Source organism: Pyrenophora tritici-repentis, chromosome 3 (assembly GCF_003171515.1).
Source record: "Pyrenophora tritici-repentis strain M4 chromosome 3, whole genome shotgun sequence".
NCBI classification, from domain to species: Eukaryota; Fungi; Ascomycota; class Dothideomycetes; order Pleosporales; family Pleosporaceae; genus Pyrenophora; species Pyrenophora tritici-repentis.
Genome location: NC_089392.1, coordinates 1249838 through 1268285, shown reverse-complemented (window position 1 = coordinate 1268285; position 18448 = coordinate 1249838). Strand labels below are relative to the sequence as shown.

The window sequence follows — 18448 nt, the reverse complement described above, 5'->3', positions numbered from 1 at the left end:
AGGCACAGAGAGATCTAACCTTGGGCTCACCGTTAGTCGAAGAAACACTTGATTTGGTTTGATGTGAGATAGTTACAGTTGACGGGGTGAGAACGCCTGGCAGCTTATTTCCCTCCTCCGTTGTAATACAAGTGTAACCCCATCTTTCCCTTTAATTCAGGCCCCACGTAATTCCTAATTACTTACCACCTAACTTAATCACTACACATAATGCGCTTCTGTTTCTCAACACTCCTCGGCCTAATGGCTTCTCTCGCTGCCTCAGCACCGACCGGTAATCCAGACTTCTCACCGGGCAGTGTCTACTTCCCGCTTGCAAACGGCTTTCCGAATCCGAATCCACAGGCCATACTCCAAATACAAAAGGATGGCCATGGTACACTACCTAACGGCCCGCCACCACCTACAATCAGCCCTGATGGCGTCATAAACCTCAAACTGATTGCGCTCAATGAACTCTTCGAGGTAGCCTTCTTCAGCGAACTCGTCTTCAACCTGACCAATAAGGTGGACGGCTACAACCTCGGACCTGAACATGATTACGTCCTCGAATCCCTAGAAGCAATCGTGGCGCAGGAGGAGATGCATGTATTGAACGCGAATGAAGCATTAAAACACTTCAACCAAGTCGCCATTGAGGGCTGCAAATACGATTTCCCCGTCGACGATTTCGCCAGCGCTATCGATCTCGCAGCGACATTTACTTCGATTGTCCTAGGTACGCTACAAGATGTGGAGCAACTCTTTGCTCGCTCGCAGGACCTCGATCTCGTCCGCGCCGTGGCTTCGGTGATCGGCAATGAAGGTAGCCAGGAAGGTTTCTTCCGCGTCATGCAAAGAAAAATCCCGTCTGCGCAGCCCTTTAGCACAACGGCAACACGCGATTTCGCATTTACAGCGATCCAGGACTTTGTCGTGGAAGGAAGCTGTCCGAATATCGATACTATTCCGCTCAAGCGCTTCAAGCCTTTGGCTGTCGAGACAAAGGACATCAAGCCCGAAACGCAGAAGCTCAAATTCTCCTTCTCCATGGAACATGCGGGAATGTTCGAAGTCGCCCAGCTCAAGCTCGTGCTGATCAATGGGCAGAACATGCCGGTTGTGCGTGGTCTTGAGGATGTGAAGATGGTGGACAATAGGGTCGTGTTTGAGGGCGAGTTTCCATTCGACGAGTTTGTCATGGATGGGTTGACGATCGCGGCGATCACCATGGGAAAAGATACGTTTGCGAATGCGAATGAGGTCGCTCAACAGACGGTATTTGGGCCAGGAATCATTGAGGTGAATTGAGGACGACGAGTGGTTTTGTTTGCACATAGCGACGGCGTTGGTGGGTTGTATTCTCCAAGCTTCAGTTTGCGTTCAGAGTACGCTTATGAAGTAATGTAATGTATGCTGTAGCTCTACCAAAGCTTAACCAGTGCCTTTATCTGCCGATGTCTCGTAGTTATCATGCCTGAAATCTGTTTTGGGGTTGCTACTATAATTGCCTTGTAGGAATCGCTCGAGAAGTCCTTATATCCACGGTTTGCCGGAAGCTTTGCAAGAATTCGCGCAGTGTACTAGGCATATTTGGCTGATACCACAAGTCCATGATTTCCATAATGTACCCCTCGTCCGGCTCACGATTGCGGTTCATGTAGAGTAGTGCATTGCCCAGCGGCATGACCATGGCCATTACACCCGTGATGCCAAATTTCTCCTGTAAAAAGTAGCCTACTGACTTTATGATCATCCTAGCGAACGGTCGGGGGTGAGGACGATCGGGGTGCGATAGAAGGGTGTCAGTAGTAGGATCGATACCAGAGGCGATGTCAAGGGCAGAGTATAGGAAGAGAGATGCTAACCAATAGCGGACTGTGATACAGGCGATATCGATGTTGGGGAAGGTTATCGGTGTGGATGTATCGATAATTTTAGGGATGTAGATGGCGTTGGCTTCGGTATCAACCCATTCTTGCAGCTGAAAGTGTAGTGTCCAACACCTTGATAATGTGTACACTTGAAGCCCTTCTCTGTCTGCCTCTTTCATAGGTTCGAATTGAAGTTTGTCAACCGCCTCTAATAGCTCAGGTATATCACAGAGGATATCGAGGAGATGGTCGTTCGATGACTTGGTCCTTCCCTTCCAAGGTAGCGTCTTCCACTCTTTGTTGTTGAGAATCGTGGATGTTCGACTTCGGAACGCCGGCCATAGGAGCCTGTATCTGGCATGAACAAAGATCGCATGTGCTGCATCGCTCTTGGAGAACGCTTCAGGTCCACGATTGACGATCATGGCCAATTCGCCTTCGACATGACTCAACCAGCTCTTTGCTTGGCTGGCTGACTCTGGCTCCGCGCCAAACATCAGATCGAAGAGAGCCATGACTCGGGGCACAACAAGCATTGATTCGCTAGCGACTCTAGTAGGATTCCGCAGGGCTACTGCTGTTTCTCTAAGCGCTCTGCCGTAAAGTGTCCTTCCCTGATGGGTAAGAGCCTCATTGTCTGTAGTCACACCAAGTTGCGTTATACCAACCGCTAGCGCAGCCATCTGAAGTGCTTGGTTGCGTGAACTGAGCAAGGGCAACATGCTTACAAACTCTCTTGCATCTGCGTTAGTCGCCCGAACGACGCCCTGTGGATTATAAATGCGGAGAAAGGTCGCCATAGTCTTCTCCTGATAAGCAGATCTAGCAAGGCTGTCCGGGAGCATGATTGACACTGGGTTCAGACGGGTGTTCCGTATTCCTTGATTGCAAGCGGGTCTGACACAAACCATCTGCGTGTCATACGGATGTGGCTTCTCGGAAGATATTTTAGTGGTCGCTGGTTTGCTGGCTTTTGGTACCAAGCTGTTTGAGCCACCGCTCTGGTAGATAAAGATGCGATCCGAGTCGTACCCTCCACATTTGATGCCTCTTTCTTTGCATTGTCCGCACTCTGGCGTTGTCAGGTCGCACTAGTATACATTAGCCTTCCCATTTCAACCTTTGACTTGATAAAGTGCCCACTCACGCCTTTCTTTCTTTTCCGGCACGTCACACATCCTTTCGAACGTCCAGCAACGCCAACCATGTTGGATGGCTATGCTAAGTCCAGAGGATGGTCTAGTGGGCCACTGCTGCAACCTGGCGCAGAATTTTCCCTTTATGGAAAGAAATATCAAGCGTCCTCGCTATGACAGGGCTTGTGAGAAGTTCCCAAGGCTGGCAGCGTATTCGTCGATGACGGTGCCTTGAGTGCTTGGAAGTCGATGGGGGCCACTGCGACGTGCGTTCGTGATAACTCCGGACCCTCTTTGTGCTAAGTCCGACCAATGATCACAAGCTACGTTTAACCCCTTTAGGCTGATTCTGCGACGGAGCCGGGCTAACTATCAATACCGCTTCAATGTTGTTCAATGACGGGCTCTTGGCTTCGAAGAAGACCCATCTATCTCTTGGAAACTCGCGTAGGCGGACTTGCACTGCCTGGGGACGCGATTAAGATCGCAGTCAACGATCATAGATTCATTAAGCAGATCGCCTGGTCGCGCGTACGACGTTGCACGGATGATCTTCCATGCACGCCGATTTTGTTGCTGACATGACTCGCGAAACATTACCACGGCATGAGTACCGTCGCGAAATCGACCCGATTCGGTATAGACATGGAATCAAGAAAGAATCAAAGTAATGTGTATATGAGGGCATATCTACTAGAGAGATGGCATATCCTCCAACAAGCAAAACCATTCTCACACAGAACACGCCTTCGCAAGTTCCATTGGCCAAAACTACCAATAGATCTTGAGTCTCAATCAAAGGCATGGCAGTATCACCACCTGCGACCGGCGCTTTCGCCCGCCGCGTTGTCAATCCATTCGGTTTCAATAAGACTTACAACTTCTGGTTGTACATTATCTTTGGGGGCGCCCTTGCAGGATGTACGTCTTCCCATACACAATTCCAGTATATATCATTGACAATCTACGAACAGTTTCTCTCGCACGACTCAATTACCTTGATTTCTATGGAACCTTTTGCCCCGCCACCGGAGGCAACGAAAACTGGAACAGCGCTGCTCCAGGAGAATGCTACTACTACCTCAAGTACGACAAGTACAGAATCGGTATCATGATGCACCTCGCTGGTGTACTTCCAGCGGGTTTGATCGCGGTATCACAGTTCACGCCGTTCATCCGCCGACGCTGGATCATCGTGCACCGTATTGGGGGATACGTCTCGCTTCTATTGTACTTGGTTGGCATGATAGGAGCGTTTATGATAGCGCGGCACTCATTCGGCGGCGGCCTGGACATCCAGTCTTGGGTTTGGGTCGCAGGCTTCTCTACTCTCGGTTGCTTCATCATCAGCTATATCAACATCAAATGCCTGCAGATTGAACAACACCGCGCCTGGATGCTGAGAGGTTGGTTTTATGCTGCCAGCATCATTACGGCCCGCCTCATCGTGGTAATCGGCGCCATTATCGTTGTCGAGCAAGACTATTACATCACGTGGCCTTGCGCCAAGATTGCGGCTACCATTGTGGAAGAGGTTGACCTGGCGAGCTTGTATCCTACTTGCAAGGCCTTTGTCGATGGCTCAGATCCAGAGGCAGTCGCATCTGTGGCAGCGAAGCTGTTTGGAGGAAACGCGGCAAATACGGGAGCAGCGCTCAATATTGTCTTCGGAATGGCTCTGTGGGTTTCCTTTGTTGTGCATGCCTTTGGTGTGGAGGTCTATCTACATCTCACGCCGAGAGAGGCCCATCGGCTGAGAGAGATCAGTTATCAGAAGCAGCTAGAAGCAGGAATGTGTAACCCAGGATCGGCGGGTCTGACTGCGGATCGGCTGGGAGATGCAGACAAGTGGGTTCCAAAACTGCCCAAGAAAGACAACACGAACACATCATTAACCACAGAGATAGGCCCTAAGTCAACGATCAAGAACTAGTAATTATATTCTGCTTTGTCTTAATCATTAGCGCATTCATATGGTGTTTGGGCGTTGGGGAGTTGGGGGAAGAGAGATTCAGCATGTTGGGCAGGAAGGATAGTTTACGGTTATTCATAGCACCCGGGTGACATGAAATACTTGACAGTATGTGCAAGCACCTAAGAGACGTATCTGGTGCCTACAGTGATAGTTTTTGCATCAGTATGTCACGTATCTTATCTCACCCAGGTGATAGTCACATATACAGAGCCACATATCATCAAATTTGCCATAATTCTATCATTTCGTGTATCGTTATGAGTGTACTTGTCAAAAGAGGTTGCTCACCACGGTAGCTGAAGAGGCGTGGGAAGCTTGTCCTTGGGTCCCAAGACAGGTTCGGCGGTTCCGATATCCCTAATATTCTGATCAGCTTTGTGCTATGACTAGGAGATATATCGATGCTTACCCAGCTCCTCTAGGAGCCCAATATTGACCCGTCTTACTCATATCAAAGGTCTCAATCCACTCTATGAGCGTTTTTGCAGCAACGTCGGGTGTGACGGCCCCTCCTTCATCCCAGTACTTGTCAAATCCAACGTTACGGGTCATCTCTGTCCTCATAAAGCCAGGATGCACGGTACATATTGCAACACCCCTATCCTTCAAATCCAAGCTTAAAAGCTTCGCAGACATGTTGAGCGCTGTTTTGCTGGCATGGTGTCCATAATTGCCACCACCTTCGGACTTATGCCTCAGTGTTATACTGCCACTCTCAGAGGAGACGAGAATGACCTTGGATGTCGAGCCGAGGAGCTTCTCGTCCTTGTTTGCAAGTGTTGTGACAAGTATGGTAGGGCCGATAACGCATGTGCGGTACATGCGCTTCTGTGCAGAGTAAGACGGCTCTTTGAGAGATTCGATCGCGAAGTATCCAGCTGTAACTATGACGATGTCAAGGTGTTCGATCCCGTGTGCTTCCAGGAACTGGACGAGGTCGCGGCCAGCATCTGGGGACTCGAGGTCGATCTTGGGGACATACGAAATGTTCTTTGCTAGAGTGGACTTTAGAACTCAAACGCACATATCAATTGGATCGTAAGAGTCTCTATGTTCTTACTGTTTGCAGGAGGTTCCGAACTCCTTGCTGTCGCTATAACGTGGTTGTTGGCATCCGTTGCATACTCTTGCACGATGCTTGCTCCAAGGCCGCGAGTGGCGCCTACAACGAGTATATTAGGCATCCTGCTATTCTAGAAGGCTCAGATTGCTTGGGAATCGTTTGAGAATCGATGTGTTTGATGTCGTTGAAGTTCGTTGATGACGTTGTCTTGCGTGCTCACCTGGGGTAAGATAAGCTAAGCTCACCTTGGAAGTTGCGTCTTCCAAGGTTGGTTCGCGTAAAGACCAAAGAAGCCCCACTACCCTGTGCCTTCATCTCAGCAATCCTCCCCATCATCTCCTGTTGCCTGTATCTCAGTGGAATTATGATAAACGCGCAACGCCTCTATTCTCACATTCGTTTTTGGTATGTAGGTATCATAGCCCCCTTCCTCTCGAAAATGGCGATTGTCCAGCTATTGCATACCTACCTGGCGCATACAAGAGACGTATTACATGCTACCTTTGTCCTGAAAGCGATGCTTAGATACATTCAGAGCTGTAAGTGAATTCACAGTATAGCAGTAACCTAATCGGAAGCACAACAACTCACTCCGCAGCGACATCATCATCATGAAAATCTGGGTCCCACATTCCCTCGTCAGCACCAACTACATTCGATTATGTGACGCGATCGCATTCATCATTCCAGCTATATACACCAAAACTAAAACCCTTTTTCACTAGACACACCCACCTTCTCTACCCAACGACTTCCTCACAAAACCTAAACGTCAACTCCTTCACCCTTCCCACGCCCTCCTCCCCAAAAATCTCACATCTAACAACCTCATAAGCATCCGTCTCATACCCTCTCAGCGCATCCTCATGCCCTTCACACCCAACAACAAACATCCACCCCTTGACCTCATCCCCTCTCTCCCATCCACCAACCCCCCGATATTTCCCCCTCATCTCCACCCTCGCTCTCCGCACCTTCGCCGGCGTAAGCTGAGGCCTTTCCTCGAGACCCAGCAACGCTACCAACCTATCCTCATCCGCTAGTGTACCGTAGAAGAAATACGGCACAGGATACGTTTTCTGCTATGGCGCTGGTACGGCTGAGCTGGATAGGCGGTGTTGAGGCATTGTAGCGTCGAGGCCGAGCGTCGGTGCTATACATGTATCCGCCAGCGCCAGCTCTGCTGAAACGCTGTGATTGATGAAGTATATAGTTGATGGATCAATGCAGTTTTCAATAGCTTCTTTGGCCAGGATGTCGACTTCGACGAAGCGTATCGTAGGGTCTTGTTCGTCTAGTAGTATGCGCGGTGGTGTGGGTAGGTGTGCGATCTCTTGGATCTTCTCTGCGGTGGCCAGCTCATGGGATAGTCGGAGAAGCCACCGTTTTCTCAAGAGGCGCTTCTGTTACGCGAGGGGTAGAGTGGATAGCTGAGTTGGCGGCTTGGGCGATGCGCTTGCTTTGGCGCGTCGGCTGAGCTGGTAGACATAGCTCTCCCTGTCATGACCGAGTGCTTCTTGCTCTATTTGCACAGTGGCCCAGTGCTCGGCGGAGATGGCGATGCGGTTTAGGTTGGCGCGGTGATCTGTAATCTCTTCTTCGGCTTTTGAAGCGTTGAAATCGAAGAGTGTCTGCCAGCTGGTAATGTCAAGTGGAGAGACACCAGAGCTAGATGTGGTCTCGCACTTTTGCGCTAGGGATTCCAGCTCAGTGAGGAGGTCCATACTGTGTTTTGACGGCGAGGCACGTGAAGATATAAGTTATGTTTGGTGTATACCGGTGCTTTGATCTGCGCAAAAGTGTAGGTCAAGAGTGCAACGTGGAGGTATCTAACTTTTCAAGATGTGCGAGTATTGTGCTGAACCATGGATCGTCTTCTCCACAGCATCTGAAGTTACACGTGCTCACACCTCTAGTCATACACTAAACCGATAAATTTCGCTCTGAATCACATACTATATGTCATATGGTTCGGGATAACGGTCCGTGATGTCATCGTACCCTGATGTACTTCAGCGATGTGAAACTCCAAATTCGACCCGTCTCACGCGCATGTAGTCACCAACACTAACGCGCGTCTCATGATACAAAACCACCTCAGTAAGCTCCAAAAGTATCTTCATCATCGCATACGCAGTGTGAACTCATACTGTATACATTCGTGCTCAGCTAACACTATCAATTATTCCTCTTGTTCTTCTCTTTTTGCTTCTTCTGCTTTTTCTTTCCGTTGGTTTTGCCATCCCCGTCGTCCTCACTCACCCGCTTTCCATTGGCATTCGCACCCGCGCCATCCGCTTCGCCCTCTGCATTCACTTCCTCATCCTCCGTCACGAGCAGTGCATTCAGCGCATCGTTGAACTTTTCCATCTCACATATATCCCCGATTTTCACGCGCATGTAGTCAAATGCGATCGCGACCTTCATGTCCTTGTTCCTTATCTTAATCACTCGCTCACCAGTAGTAGGTTGGTGTTGCAATGAAGGTTTAGCTGGGTGTATGTCCATATTATCGGCGTTCTCGGTGGTGGGGTCAGCATCAGCTTCGTCATCGACAACGTCTTCCGTGGCATCCTCTGGGAGTAAGTTGTCTGCTTGCTCGTCTTCTACAGGTTGAAGGACCGGGATATTCTGGTAACGTTGGCTAAAGTGCGTAAGGACGACAGCTTTGGCATTCATCTTTTCACCAACACCAAGAGCTTCAGAAGTAGTAGAATGTTTCTTCGCTTTTGCGTCGCCTATCAGTTCATCGTCAAAGGTAGCTTCGTGGATGAGAACGGTAGTATCCGCTCCAACTCTACCAAAATGGTAGCTCGGTCTGCAATCACCCGAGTAGCTGACTTTGAGCGGCTTGACGTCTTCCGGGTCTGAAGGTGATCGTGGGAACGTGAATGTAACAGCCATGGAGCCGTGGCAATGTGCTACATGGGCACTTTGGATGTCTTCAAAACCCAACAGCTGTTCGAATTCCCGCCTATGAATGCTAGGGTTCTCGGATTCCAGTTTTTCAAAAGAGTTCAAGACGGATAATGTTGAGCTCTTTCCCTTTTCGTTGGGCGTGAGTTGCAGGGGGAGAATGCGGCTATATCCGAAGTCCTCGACGGAGGAGTACTCATTGAGCCATTGGAGCATGCCTCTGTGTGAGATGACGGAGAGACCATACGATTTAACATCAATGCCGTCCGTGGAGTTACCGAGTGTATGTGGATTTGGGACACTATTGTGTACCAGCTGATACCATGCTTTGATTACTGCTGCTGTGCCCAAGTGATGGTCGGCGTGCAAGTGACTTATCCAGATCATCCGCAGATTCTTTAGTACGTCAACGAACTCTTCGTGGGAGAACACTCTCGACAATTGTCCCAAAGTGTTCTCACCGCAATCAAGGAGATAGTTGCCAACGCCCGGTACCCGCACTAATGTAGCAGAGACATTGCGATATTTCGATGGTAGAGCAGACCCTGTCCCAAGAGTAGTGATCTCAGTATCGGGGCGTGCCAGCAGCTGTCTCCACTTAAGCATATCTCCGCGATGCTGTCGCAAAGATTCTTGGGCTTTTTGTGCCAGCTCAAGGACCTCAGGTGATGCTTCCTTTCGTGCTGTCTCAAGATCAAAGAGCGGCGTGGCCGTCTCCTTGTGGGCTTCAAATTTAGGCATTAGTGTGAAGGTCATACCTCGGTCAGCAGCGAAGATATTTGGTGGTAATGATGACGTCCTTGCAGGAGTGGTCCTGTGGACAGTCTTCTGCGGCACTTCGGTGCTGTCAAACACGAGCGTCGAGTACCTCTTAGGATCAATCAGGTTCAGTCGTGTAGCTTGGCCAGCGACCGAATTAAACGAAACACGGTTCGGGGCAGTATCTACGGACGAAACGAAGTGCTGTACATCGCTCAGTTTCTCCATGAATTCAGTAAGAACTGGATGGCCTGCAACACCAGGGCCCAGCATCCAAACGATGGCACGTATTCCAGTCATGACATCTGGCGAACTAAGCTCCTCTTTGCGCACGATACTTTCGACGTACGCGACCGAGGGAACATCTAGAATAGCGATACCCTGACCGGGCCTGTCGGGTCCCATGACCTGGTTTGGGTGGATCAACTCTCCTTTTGCATTCTTAACCGGAATCCCGTTTGTGAGTTTCCCATAGTCCGGTCCTGGAGTGACGCCCAGCGCTTTGGCGCTTGCGACATCAAATTGGCCACGGACGGGGTGTGATTTAACAATGTACGAGATGGCTTCCGGTGCAGGTTTAGTTGGCGGGAGAGCCAAGATTCCGGCGCCCGGCCATGGTGTCCGCGTCCAAACAGTGATGTCAGGAAGAGGATCTGAACCGCCTGGCTTTGGGCCGTGGTAAGGTTGAAAGCCTTTTGTCGCTGGGTCGCGGATGAACATGGCAGCAGGCATGTCTACCTCTGAAATGTGTCGTTCCACAAGTGTGTCAAAACTCCAATTCGAATCGAACATGAATTTAATGGTCGCTGTCCGTATTTGATCATACCGCTTTTCACGCGCTTCCGGGCTCTCATTCTCTGGAGCTTGGAACCCCGCAAATGTGTTGAGTTTGGTGTCAAAATGCCTCCGTCTTGACTCAAGTTCAGCTTCCGCCTGCGCATTGTGTTCAGAGACGGTGGGCGACACGGAAAGGGCCCAGACTTTGATCATGGAGTCCTGCCAGGTCGGCAATATAGCACCATTCTCGTCCTTCTCATGCACATGATTCCCATATTCGGTCGTGTTGATAGGCAAGCCCTTCCTGAAGATGAATCTCCGGCAAGTGCCTAGCATATGCTTCAAGTTGGGCGGTCCGTAGATGTCGAAATGCGGTTTCTGTGGGCCCCCACCCTTCTTGCCTCGCTTTTGAGCCTCGCGAAATATCTCCATAGCAGTGGTATATGAGGAGGTGCTCGAGTCGGCTAGTGTGAGCATCATGCCCATGATTCCGCCCATGTTCTTCCAATCGGCTTTTCCCGTCAAGAAGAAGTCCTGAGCCTTGAGCAGACGGACTCCCTGTTCTACCGTGGCACGCTGTGTGCCCTCTGCCATACTTCCAAACACATAGTGTTTGCTTGACGTGCGAAATATGAGCGTAGTACCGGCCGTGTCACCCGTAGGCGTGGTGATAATTTCGACACCGTGAGACATGTCGTGCCTTTTCGAGGATTGCTTCCGCTTCTCGTCAAGCCCGGGTCCGTGGAGAGGCACTACGGGGACGGGGTCGCATACAATTGCTGTCGGATGGAAGCGTAAGTCTTCTTCGCGAAGGATCTTAAACGGCGCCGGCTCAAGCACAGGACGAGACTGGGAGAAGTCGTCGCTCTTGGTACGCCCTGCTGCAAGGTTCTTCAAGGCATCCAAGACGGAATTGTGGGGCACAGACGTCTGGTGAAGGTAACAACCTGGACTGAGTATGCGCGCGTTTCTGGCCTCGAGGCTAAAGACGGCGAGTCTCGACTGCCTTATGAGTAGTCTGCTCGGAAAGCGCAAAGCGAGGAAGCGGGCATTAGTCGTTGCAGTCGTAATCCGACCAATGGCGTTTATTTGGGAAGCCAATTTGACGAAGTGAAGTTATGACGCGAGATGAGGCCGTGTACAGTCATCAGGACATGAGAGCGCGCTCAAAGTGAGTCCAAGTTGATGCGCGCGTCATTCGCCGCAATATTTTAGTTAGGCGAGTACAGAGGCCCGTGCGGCTGAGCTTGAGCGGCCTTGTTCCGCCATCCCGACACCCGGGAGACATAAAATGCTTGACATACTGGTGTACAAAGCCACTGTAGTCACCAGATGCCTGTTAAGTGCCTGCCGGTGATTATCCACGCTGTCAGATATTTTATCTCACACAGGTGCCAACTTCCCTGTTCATCACCAAGTCTGCTGATTTTGGCATTTCCAGGATAAATTCAATGTTCTTATTTCTAAGCCTAACTAGTTATACACTATCGATCATCGTCCGTACATCACCAAACCTCTCCGCCTAGCTGCTCAAGCATTCTTCTTCCTAAGTGCCCCTCCATCGACGGTAATATCCTGGCCAGTCACAAAACCAGCCTCGATGAGATACAGCGCAGCATCAGCAATGTCCTTCGGCCTTCCTGCTCTGTTGGTCGGATGATCAGACACGTCCTTTTCACTGATCTGGCTCGCCCAATCCGCCCCCTTCTCATCACCCTCTTTGCTCTCGTGCGCCACCTTGATGCGTCCAGGTGCAATGAGGTTGACCCTGATACCCAAACGACCCAAACTGATGGCCATTGAGTGCATCAGTCCGATCTGACCAGACTTACTTGAAGCATAGCCTTCCTGGTTCTGAACGTTGACGTATCCAGTCAGTATGTCTCTCACATGCGTTAGACAAGAAATACTCACGGGATCCGACTGATGTGCACGGAAAGAGCCAATGTGGATGATACATGGTCCGGCCGGGCTGGAGTTGTTTGCGTTTTGTATATGTGCGCCATGCTCAAAGTCCGATGCGCGCGCCTTCATGTAAGGTATACAAGCTTGTGACATGGCAAAAGGCGCCGTAAGGTTGGTATCCATGTACGCTTGCCATTCGTCAATGGTGGAGAGGTCCTCCATGGTCTTACCGTCTTTCCATTGTGGACTGGCAATGCCGCCGTTGTTGATTAGAACATCAATGCGGTCGTTGAAGAACTTGGCTGCTTCCTTGACTTTGGCACGGATATCCTCGACGTTGCGTAGATCACAAATCGACGATCCAAGTCTGCCGTCTTCGTAGTATTGCTTGAGGTGTGTCTTGGTCGTATGCTCAAGCTCTTCCTCGTCAATGTCCATGATGTAGGCGTGGTGGCCGGCCTCGAGCATCATCCGGGTCAACGCTCGGCCAATGCCGCGCGCACCACCCGAGATGATGATGTTCTTGTATAATGCTGGAACTGGTGGTTGGACTGCCATGTTGATGTGGGGTTGCTGTTTTAGTTTGGAGAATGCTTGCGGGGTGAGCTTTGCCTACTTGTGTTTCCCCAAGTACGTACGTTGGTCTGACGTCACGCCTCAACATTTCATTGATCGTCACTGCAGATGCTATGCGGAATTGCTTTTTCTGGATCAAACTCTTTCGAGCGACAGTTATATTGGTGCTTAGTGTACAGCGCTTGTGCCTAGGATTCAAGGCCAGGCGACTAGTGAGTAGCTCGTTGATTGAAGACGATTTGCTCGCCACCACATGTATTCTGCCAACGCACCCTCATCTGACGCCTCGCGCCCAGAAAATGTACTGACAACCTTCATCCCCAAAACATTTGATCGTGGTCGAAAAGAGTACAGCCATGTTCCAGCCCTCGGTCGGTCAGCAGGTACAACGCATTGTCCCCAGGGAGGAACAACATCCCTCAGGGCCACTGTTACACGAATCAAATATATAAGAATGCAAAACAATCCCTCCCGATTCAAGTATCTCCATATCTCACCCTTCTATTCATCTAAAGAGAGGAAACAAAGATCGGAGAAGCCGTAGTAATGCACTTCCTTACCACTGCCCTCGTCCTCCTGACCCCCTCCATTCTCGCAGCACCAACACCTCAATCCAATACGGCACCTTCTACAACTCACCTCTTCATTTGCACTGACGCATCGTTTCGCGGAAACTGCGACAACATGCAAATGGAAGTCTCATCGTGCTGTATGCCTCCCCATAGATACCACGAGATGAAGTCAGAGGACTAACGGGAACACAGTCAATATGCCGCCCACCTACTACAAGCATGTCTCATCAGCTGGGCCAGATAACGGCACATTCTGCACTCTGTACTCGTATGTACCTGCCCCAGACTGGAGGCATAGACAGTGAGCTTACATGTATAATGCAGCGAGCCAGATTGTCATGGCGAAGCGCTTCCGTTTACCTTCCCAGGAATCAAAATGCTGGGTCGTTATGGGTATGACAACAAGTTGAGTTCGGTGCGGTGTGACTTCATCGGCCCCTTTCTCAACCATCCGTAATCTTGATGCAGAGCATCCACAAACCCTTTGTCGAATTAGTAGCACAGAATGCAGATGAAGCCGTAGTCGTAAACGTTTGAATTGCATCCATAAATCTTTTATCTGAAAGTTGATGACAAAGTTCCCTCGTGACGCCTGAAAACACCAAGTACCAAGTTCCGTGCGAGTACAGGTATATGACCGCATGCATGCATGATTGAAATCAGAAAAGCGCCGTCAAACCATTACAGCTCTGGTCCCCCATTTATTGCGATCGCTGGTAGACACCGACAACCATGGCGTGGTCACGCTCGAAGGGCTCAAGAGTAAGCTGCTCCTTAGGCTTGATGCCCATCTCCCTCAGCTTGTTGACTTCCTGTGCGAAGACAGCCTCGGGGGCAGCGGTTGAGTCGATACAGTTGGCCTTGATGGAAATGACGATACCGCCGCCAACCTTGAGGAACAATCCGGCGTTGAGACCGACGATACGGGCCTGGTCAGGCTGGGCAACGTCGGCGAAGATGCAGTCGACCATGCCAACGAGCATGCGGTACTTGAGAGGGTGACTGGGAAGGTTAGCATCAAATCCCATCAAAAGCGCGAATCACGTGATGCTTACCGGGCGTCCTCGACGATGGGGATGACGTTTGTGCGGTGGGTAGCCATGTTGATCAGATCACGACCTGAGCGGTGCGAGAACTCAACTGCGAAGACGGTTCCTTCCGGTCCGACGATATCAGCAACGTGAGATACTGAGGTTCCTGAGGCGGCACCCAAGTACAAGACCTTGGAGCCGGGTCCCATGTAGATGTTGTCGACACCACCCAAGATACCTGCGGCCAACTTTGAACGGAAGGGATTCCAGACGCGGTATTCGGTGCTGGATGGGGCCTCGGTCTCGCCGTCCTTTGGTGCGGCGGTGGAACCAACGCTGATGCGCTTCTCGCCGTAAACAGATTCTCCGGGAGTCAAATTCTTGGTGACAAGGAGATCTTCTTTTCCGCGTGCGACGAAAACTCCAGCGTGGCGATGGCTGGATCCAAATTAGCGCAAGTCGCATACATGAGAATGAGCTCTACTCACGGCTCGACAATGACTTTAGCACCACCGCGCGCACCTCCACGGGCACCTCCACGAGGAGCGCCCCTGCCTCGAGGAGCACCGCGACCGCCGCCACGGCCACCACCGCGGCCACCACGGTCGCCGCCGCCGCGACCTCCACCAAATCCACCGCGGGCACCACCTCTAGGAGTGAAGCCACCGCGACCGCCACGACCACCACGGTCACCACCGCCACGTCCGCCTCTGTGTTGAATGTTAGAAATGCGCTGACATGTAATTGAACAAGATGTTGCGCGCTTGGAACAAAGCTCGTGTCGCGATCCAAATTCAAGATGTTAGAGCATCGTACCTGGGAGTAAAGGCCATTTCTTATCGGATCAAAGTACTTGGGGTATAATATAGGGCTGCAAAAGCTGTTGGGCAAGATTAGCTCCTGTACGCGTTGAAAGGCAACTGCAATAGAGGCTGTGGGTACGGTTGTCGCGGACGAGGTACTGCAGGAGCTTCGCGGTTGAAGTTCGAGATTTTTTTCTAAGCTCCAGACGGCTGTCCTAGCGCCCCAAGCTGCGTGGCCAATCATATCTGGGTTGGCGCAAGCGGCCCGCTACTTTTGCCGAGAGCCCACGAACTCCAGTCGCATTTTCGGTTTCGGTCGACACAACATCGTCGTCAATCTCAACTAACCACCACAGCACATCTCGACAAAATGGTACGTCTGCCACCGTCGTCTATCTATATCCTGGCGCAACACGTGCATTACGAACATGGCATTAATTCTTGCAGGTTCGCTACGGAGCAACCTCCATTGACGGCGCAAAGTCTGCCCGCGCCCGCGGCAGCTACCTCCGCGTTTCCTTCAAGAACACCCGCGAGACCGCCCAGGCCGTCAACGGCTGGAAGCTCGACCGCGCGCTCACCTACCTCGGAAATGTCTTGGAGCACAAGGAGGCCATTCCCATGAGGCGGTACGCTGGCAGCACTGGACGCACTGCACAGGGTGAGTCGCCCTGAACGAACATACGCCTGAAAGCTAGAGGGGAAATGCACTGGAAGAGGAGGATTAGGGGACTGTGGAGTGGCGTGCATGTCAGCAATTGCACGAACATACGCTGACTTGAGCAGGCAAGGCTTTCGGTGTCTCCAAGGCCCGCTGGCCCGTCAAGTCCGCTGAGATCCTCATCGGTCTCCTCAAGAACGCCGAGGCCAACGCCGACACCAAGGGTCTCAACACCGAGAACTTGATCATCAAGCACATCCAGGTCAACCAGGCTCCCAAGCAGCGAAGGCGCACTTACCGTGCTCACGGTCGTGTATGTATAACTGGCCCATATTCCGCACCCTAGCCTAACAGCCCCAGATCAACCCTTACATGTCCAACCCCTCCCACATCGAGCTCATCCTCACCGAGGGTGCCGAGGTTGTCCAGAAGGGTCCCCAGTCCCTCGAGCGCCGCATGAACTCCAGGCAGCGTGGCCGCGCCGTCCGCAAGGCCATCACCGCCCCTGCTGAGGAATAGAGGAAGCAACGAGGGAGGCGATGTTTGGCGAAGAAAACGGTCAAGGCATGGGCACGGTTTGGAGTCAATGAGCGATGAATCTTCAGGGTCTTTCACACTCATCATGTATGCATGATATGGCACTTCGATTTCTCCGGTGTCTGGTCCATAAAATAAATAGGGCCAAGGCCTGGTTCACAAACATCCAGACCGTATACGACGATGCGAAACGTGGCTGCTGTGTTGTACCTGATTGTGAAATGCTCAGAAGCCTCCTCTCGGTGCAGTTTGTTCTGCTTGCAAATCCACGTCCAATTCCAACACGACCGTTTTGCAATTTCTACCCCTGGTTTCTTTCACTTTATACTCGTTGCAAGTTGTAATCTGCGTCAGACTTTCATGAGCTATGCTAGAGACTGACCAGGGTTGTGCTAGTCTCAACTCAGTCTAGCAGCTGAGACGGCAGCTCTCCGGCAACTTGAAAAGAAAATACCAGCCATTGGTACATTCAACGGTGATCTAGACACAAAAAGGTACCGGTCCGTTTTCTGCCACTGTCAGATTGCTCGTATTCCACGCACCTCGAGTCAGGCGCAATACTTGCTGGGCTTCAATTGCTCCAGGGCTGTTGCCAACTTTGCCGTGATCGATGACGCATGCCCAGCAAGCCACCAGCGTGGCCATGTGCCTTGCCACAGAATGTGTCCACCGATAAGTAGTCATCTATAACTATAATAGACTAGGATCTATCCGCTGTCAGGTACCCTTCTCTAATCTCCACATCTCCATCTTTTCTACCCAAGTGTAGATACCTGAACTTCTGTCAACTCTCAAACTCTCATACATTCTTCGTTTACCATCATGTCTCAATTCACGCAATCCACACGCCATCGACGGCAAAGAATGCACTACATGAACGTTTTCGCTATGCTCTCAACGGTGGCATTAGCACAGGGCTCTAAACGCGGTTTCGCATATATCGGTGACTCACACACCCCCGATAATCGCCTCCTCACTACCGGCAACTCCCCACTAGCATGGTACTACAACTGGTCGCCCTACCCAAACAACAACCTCATCCCTGCCGACAGCAGTTTGGAGTTTGTGCCCATGATCCATGGCATAGACGCAACGCAAGATCCCCAGACCGAACGTGTGATTAAAGGCTTGCCCGATAGCAGCAAGCACCTCCTTACCTTCAACGAACCAGATGGAACGACTGGAAGTGGAGGAAGCAGCATCAAACCCGAAGATGCTGCAAAAGCCTACATCGACTACGTCGTTCCTTTTCGCGGTGGTTCCAGTGGAGGAAGGAAATGGCTGATTAGCCACCCAGTCACGACGGGCAGCCCAAACGGTTTGGACTGGTTACGTAAATTCAACGAATCTTGTTACGACATTGATTCAAGGAACGGTTGCCCTACAGACTTCGTCGCCGCGCATTGGTATGGAAATTTCGATGGCCTGACAAGCTGGTTAGCCACCTTGGATGAGTTTTACAACACAAACTCAACAAGAGATCAGCCATTGAAGATCTGGGTTACGGAAATGGCACTGCCACAACAGGACGACAAGAATACTGTTGCGATGATGAACCAGACACTACCGTATCTTGATGGCAAGGATTACGTTGAGCGATATTCGTGGTTCGGCGCATTCAGGACCGGCGATGCGAATGAATGGACCGGCGACAGCGTCGCATTATTCGACAATAAGGGCGGTTTGACTGAGCTTGGAGCGTTGTACCTAGGTGATGGTTTCAAGAAGGGGGAGAAGGGTGAAGGTGAGGACAATGCGGCGAGTGGGTTGAAGTTGAGTGTTGGATTGATGACTGCACTTTCGATGTGCGCGGCAGTTTTTGCCATGTTCTAGATGAATATCTTCTATGTCTTTAGAGCGGATACCCAGATCATTTGTACATAT

General features: G+C 51.0%; 11 protein-coding genes across 11 annotated transcripts; 5 read left to right on the top strand and 6 right to left on the bottom strand.

The window, feature by feature from the left end:
* Nucleotides 1–210: 210 nt before the first annotated feature.
* Nucleotides 211–1290, top strand: PtrM4_078540 (Ferritin-2 domain containing protein; the record flags this gene model as incomplete). The annotated part of the gene is made up of 1 exon (XM_001940749.1): nucleotides 211–1290. The coding sequence occupies one exon, from the start codon at nucleotides 211–213 to the stop codon at nucleotides 1288–1290; it is 1080 nt and encodes a 359-aa protein (XP_001940784.1).
* A 190-nt stretch (nucleotides 1291–1480) lies between these two features.
* PtrM4_078530 (Fungal-trans-2 domain containing protein) lies at nucleotides 1481–2698 on the bottom strand (the record flags this gene model as incomplete). Its single annotated transcript, XM_001940748.1, has 1 exon — nucleotides 1481–2698. The coding sequence occupies one exon, from the start codon at nucleotides 2696–2698 to the stop codon at nucleotides 1481–1483; it is 1218 nt and encodes a 405-aa protein (XP_001940783.1).
* Nucleotides 2699–3792: 1094 nt separating this feature from the next.
* Nucleotides 3793–4922, top strand: PtrM4_078520 (DUF2306 domain containing protein; the record flags this gene model as incomplete). Its single annotated transcript, XM_001940747.1, has 2 exons — nucleotides 3793–3910; nucleotides 3964–4922. 2 exons carry the CDS (start codon nucleotides 3793–3795, stop codon nucleotides 4920–4922), a joined length of 1077 nt encoding a protein of 358 aa, XP_001940782.1.
* Nucleotides 4923–5248: 326 nt separating this feature from the next.
* Nucleotides 5249–6148, bottom strand: PtrM4_078510 (FabG, Dehydrogenase with different specificities (related to short-chain alcohol dehydrogenase); the record flags this gene model as incomplete). The annotated part of the gene is made up of 3 exons (XM_066106347.1): nucleotides 5249–5321; nucleotides 5374–5959; nucleotides 6025–6148. 3 exons carry the CDS (start codon nucleotides 6146–6148, stop codon nucleotides 5249–5251), a joined length of 783 nt encoding a protein of 260 aa, XP_065963285.1.
* A 1285-nt stretch (nucleotides 6149–7433) lies between these two features.
* PtrM4_078500 (uncharacterized protein) lies at nucleotides 7434–7751 on the bottom strand (the record flags this gene model as incomplete). The annotated part of the gene is made up of 1 exon (XM_066106346.1): nucleotides 7434–7751. The coding sequence occupies one exon, from the start codon at nucleotides 7749–7751 to the stop codon at nucleotides 7434–7436; it is 318 nt and encodes a 105-aa protein (XP_065963284.1).
* A 445-nt stretch (nucleotides 7752–8196) lies between these two features.
* PtrM4_078490 (uncharacterized protein) lies at nucleotides 8197–11172 on the bottom strand (the record flags this gene model as incomplete). The annotated part of the gene is made up of 2 exons (XM_066106345.1): nucleotides 8197–8202; nucleotides 8290–11172. 2 exons carry the CDS (start codon nucleotides 11170–11172, stop codon nucleotides 8197–8199), a joined length of 2889 nt encoding a protein of 962 aa, XP_065963283.1.
* Nucleotides 11173–12009: 837 nt separating this feature from the next.
* PtrM4_078480 (uncharacterized protein) lies at nucleotides 12010–12942 on the bottom strand (the record flags this gene model as incomplete). Its single annotated transcript, XM_001940744.2, has 2 exons — nucleotides 12010–12333; nucleotides 12394–12942. 2 exons carry the CDS (start codon nucleotides 12940–12942, stop codon nucleotides 12010–12012), a joined length of 873 nt encoding a protein of 290 aa, XP_001940779.1.
* Nucleotides 12943–13506: 564 nt separating this feature from the next.
* Nucleotides 13507–13989, top strand: PtrM4_078470 (uncharacterized protein; the record flags this gene model as incomplete). The annotated part of the gene is made up of 3 exons (XM_066106344.1): nucleotides 13507–13669; nucleotides 13725–13800; nucleotides 13857–13989. 3 exons carry the CDS (start codon nucleotides 13507–13509, stop codon nucleotides 13987–13989), a joined length of 372 nt encoding a protein of 123 aa, XP_065963282.1.
* Nucleotides 13990–14233: 244 nt separating this feature from the next.
* Nucleotides 14234–15396, bottom strand: PtrM4_078460 (NOP1, Fibrillarin rRNA methylase; the record flags this gene model as incomplete). Its single annotated transcript, XM_066106343.1, has 4 exons — nucleotides 14234–14534; nucleotides 14588–15001; nucleotides 15052–15273; nucleotides 15380–15396. The coding sequence occupies 4 exons, from the start codon at nucleotides 15394–15396 to the stop codon at nucleotides 14234–14236; spliced, it is 954 nt and encodes a 317-aa protein (XP_065963281.1).
* A 340-nt stretch (nucleotides 15397–15736) lies between these two features.
* On the top strand, nucleotides 15737–16546 carry PtrM4_078450 (60S ribosomal protein uL22; the record flags this gene model as incomplete). Its single annotated transcript, XM_001940742.1, has 4 exons — nucleotides 15737–15739; nucleotides 15814–16027; nucleotides 16153–16340; nucleotides 16388–16546. The coding sequence occupies 4 exons, from the start codon at nucleotides 15737–15739 to the stop codon at nucleotides 16544–16546; spliced, it is 564 nt and encodes a 187-aa protein (XP_001940777.1).
* An 840-nt stretch (nucleotides 16547–17386) lies between these two features.
* PtrM4_078440 (glycoside hydrolase family 128 protein) lies at nucleotides 17387–18397 on the top strand (the record flags this gene model as incomplete). Its single annotated transcript, XM_001940741.1, has 1 exon — nucleotides 17387–18397. The coding sequence occupies one exon, from the start codon at nucleotides 17387–17389 to the stop codon at nucleotides 18395–18397; it is 1011 nt and encodes a 336-aa protein (XP_001940776.1).
* Between the last annotated feature and the right edge of the window lie 51 nt (nucleotides 18398–18448).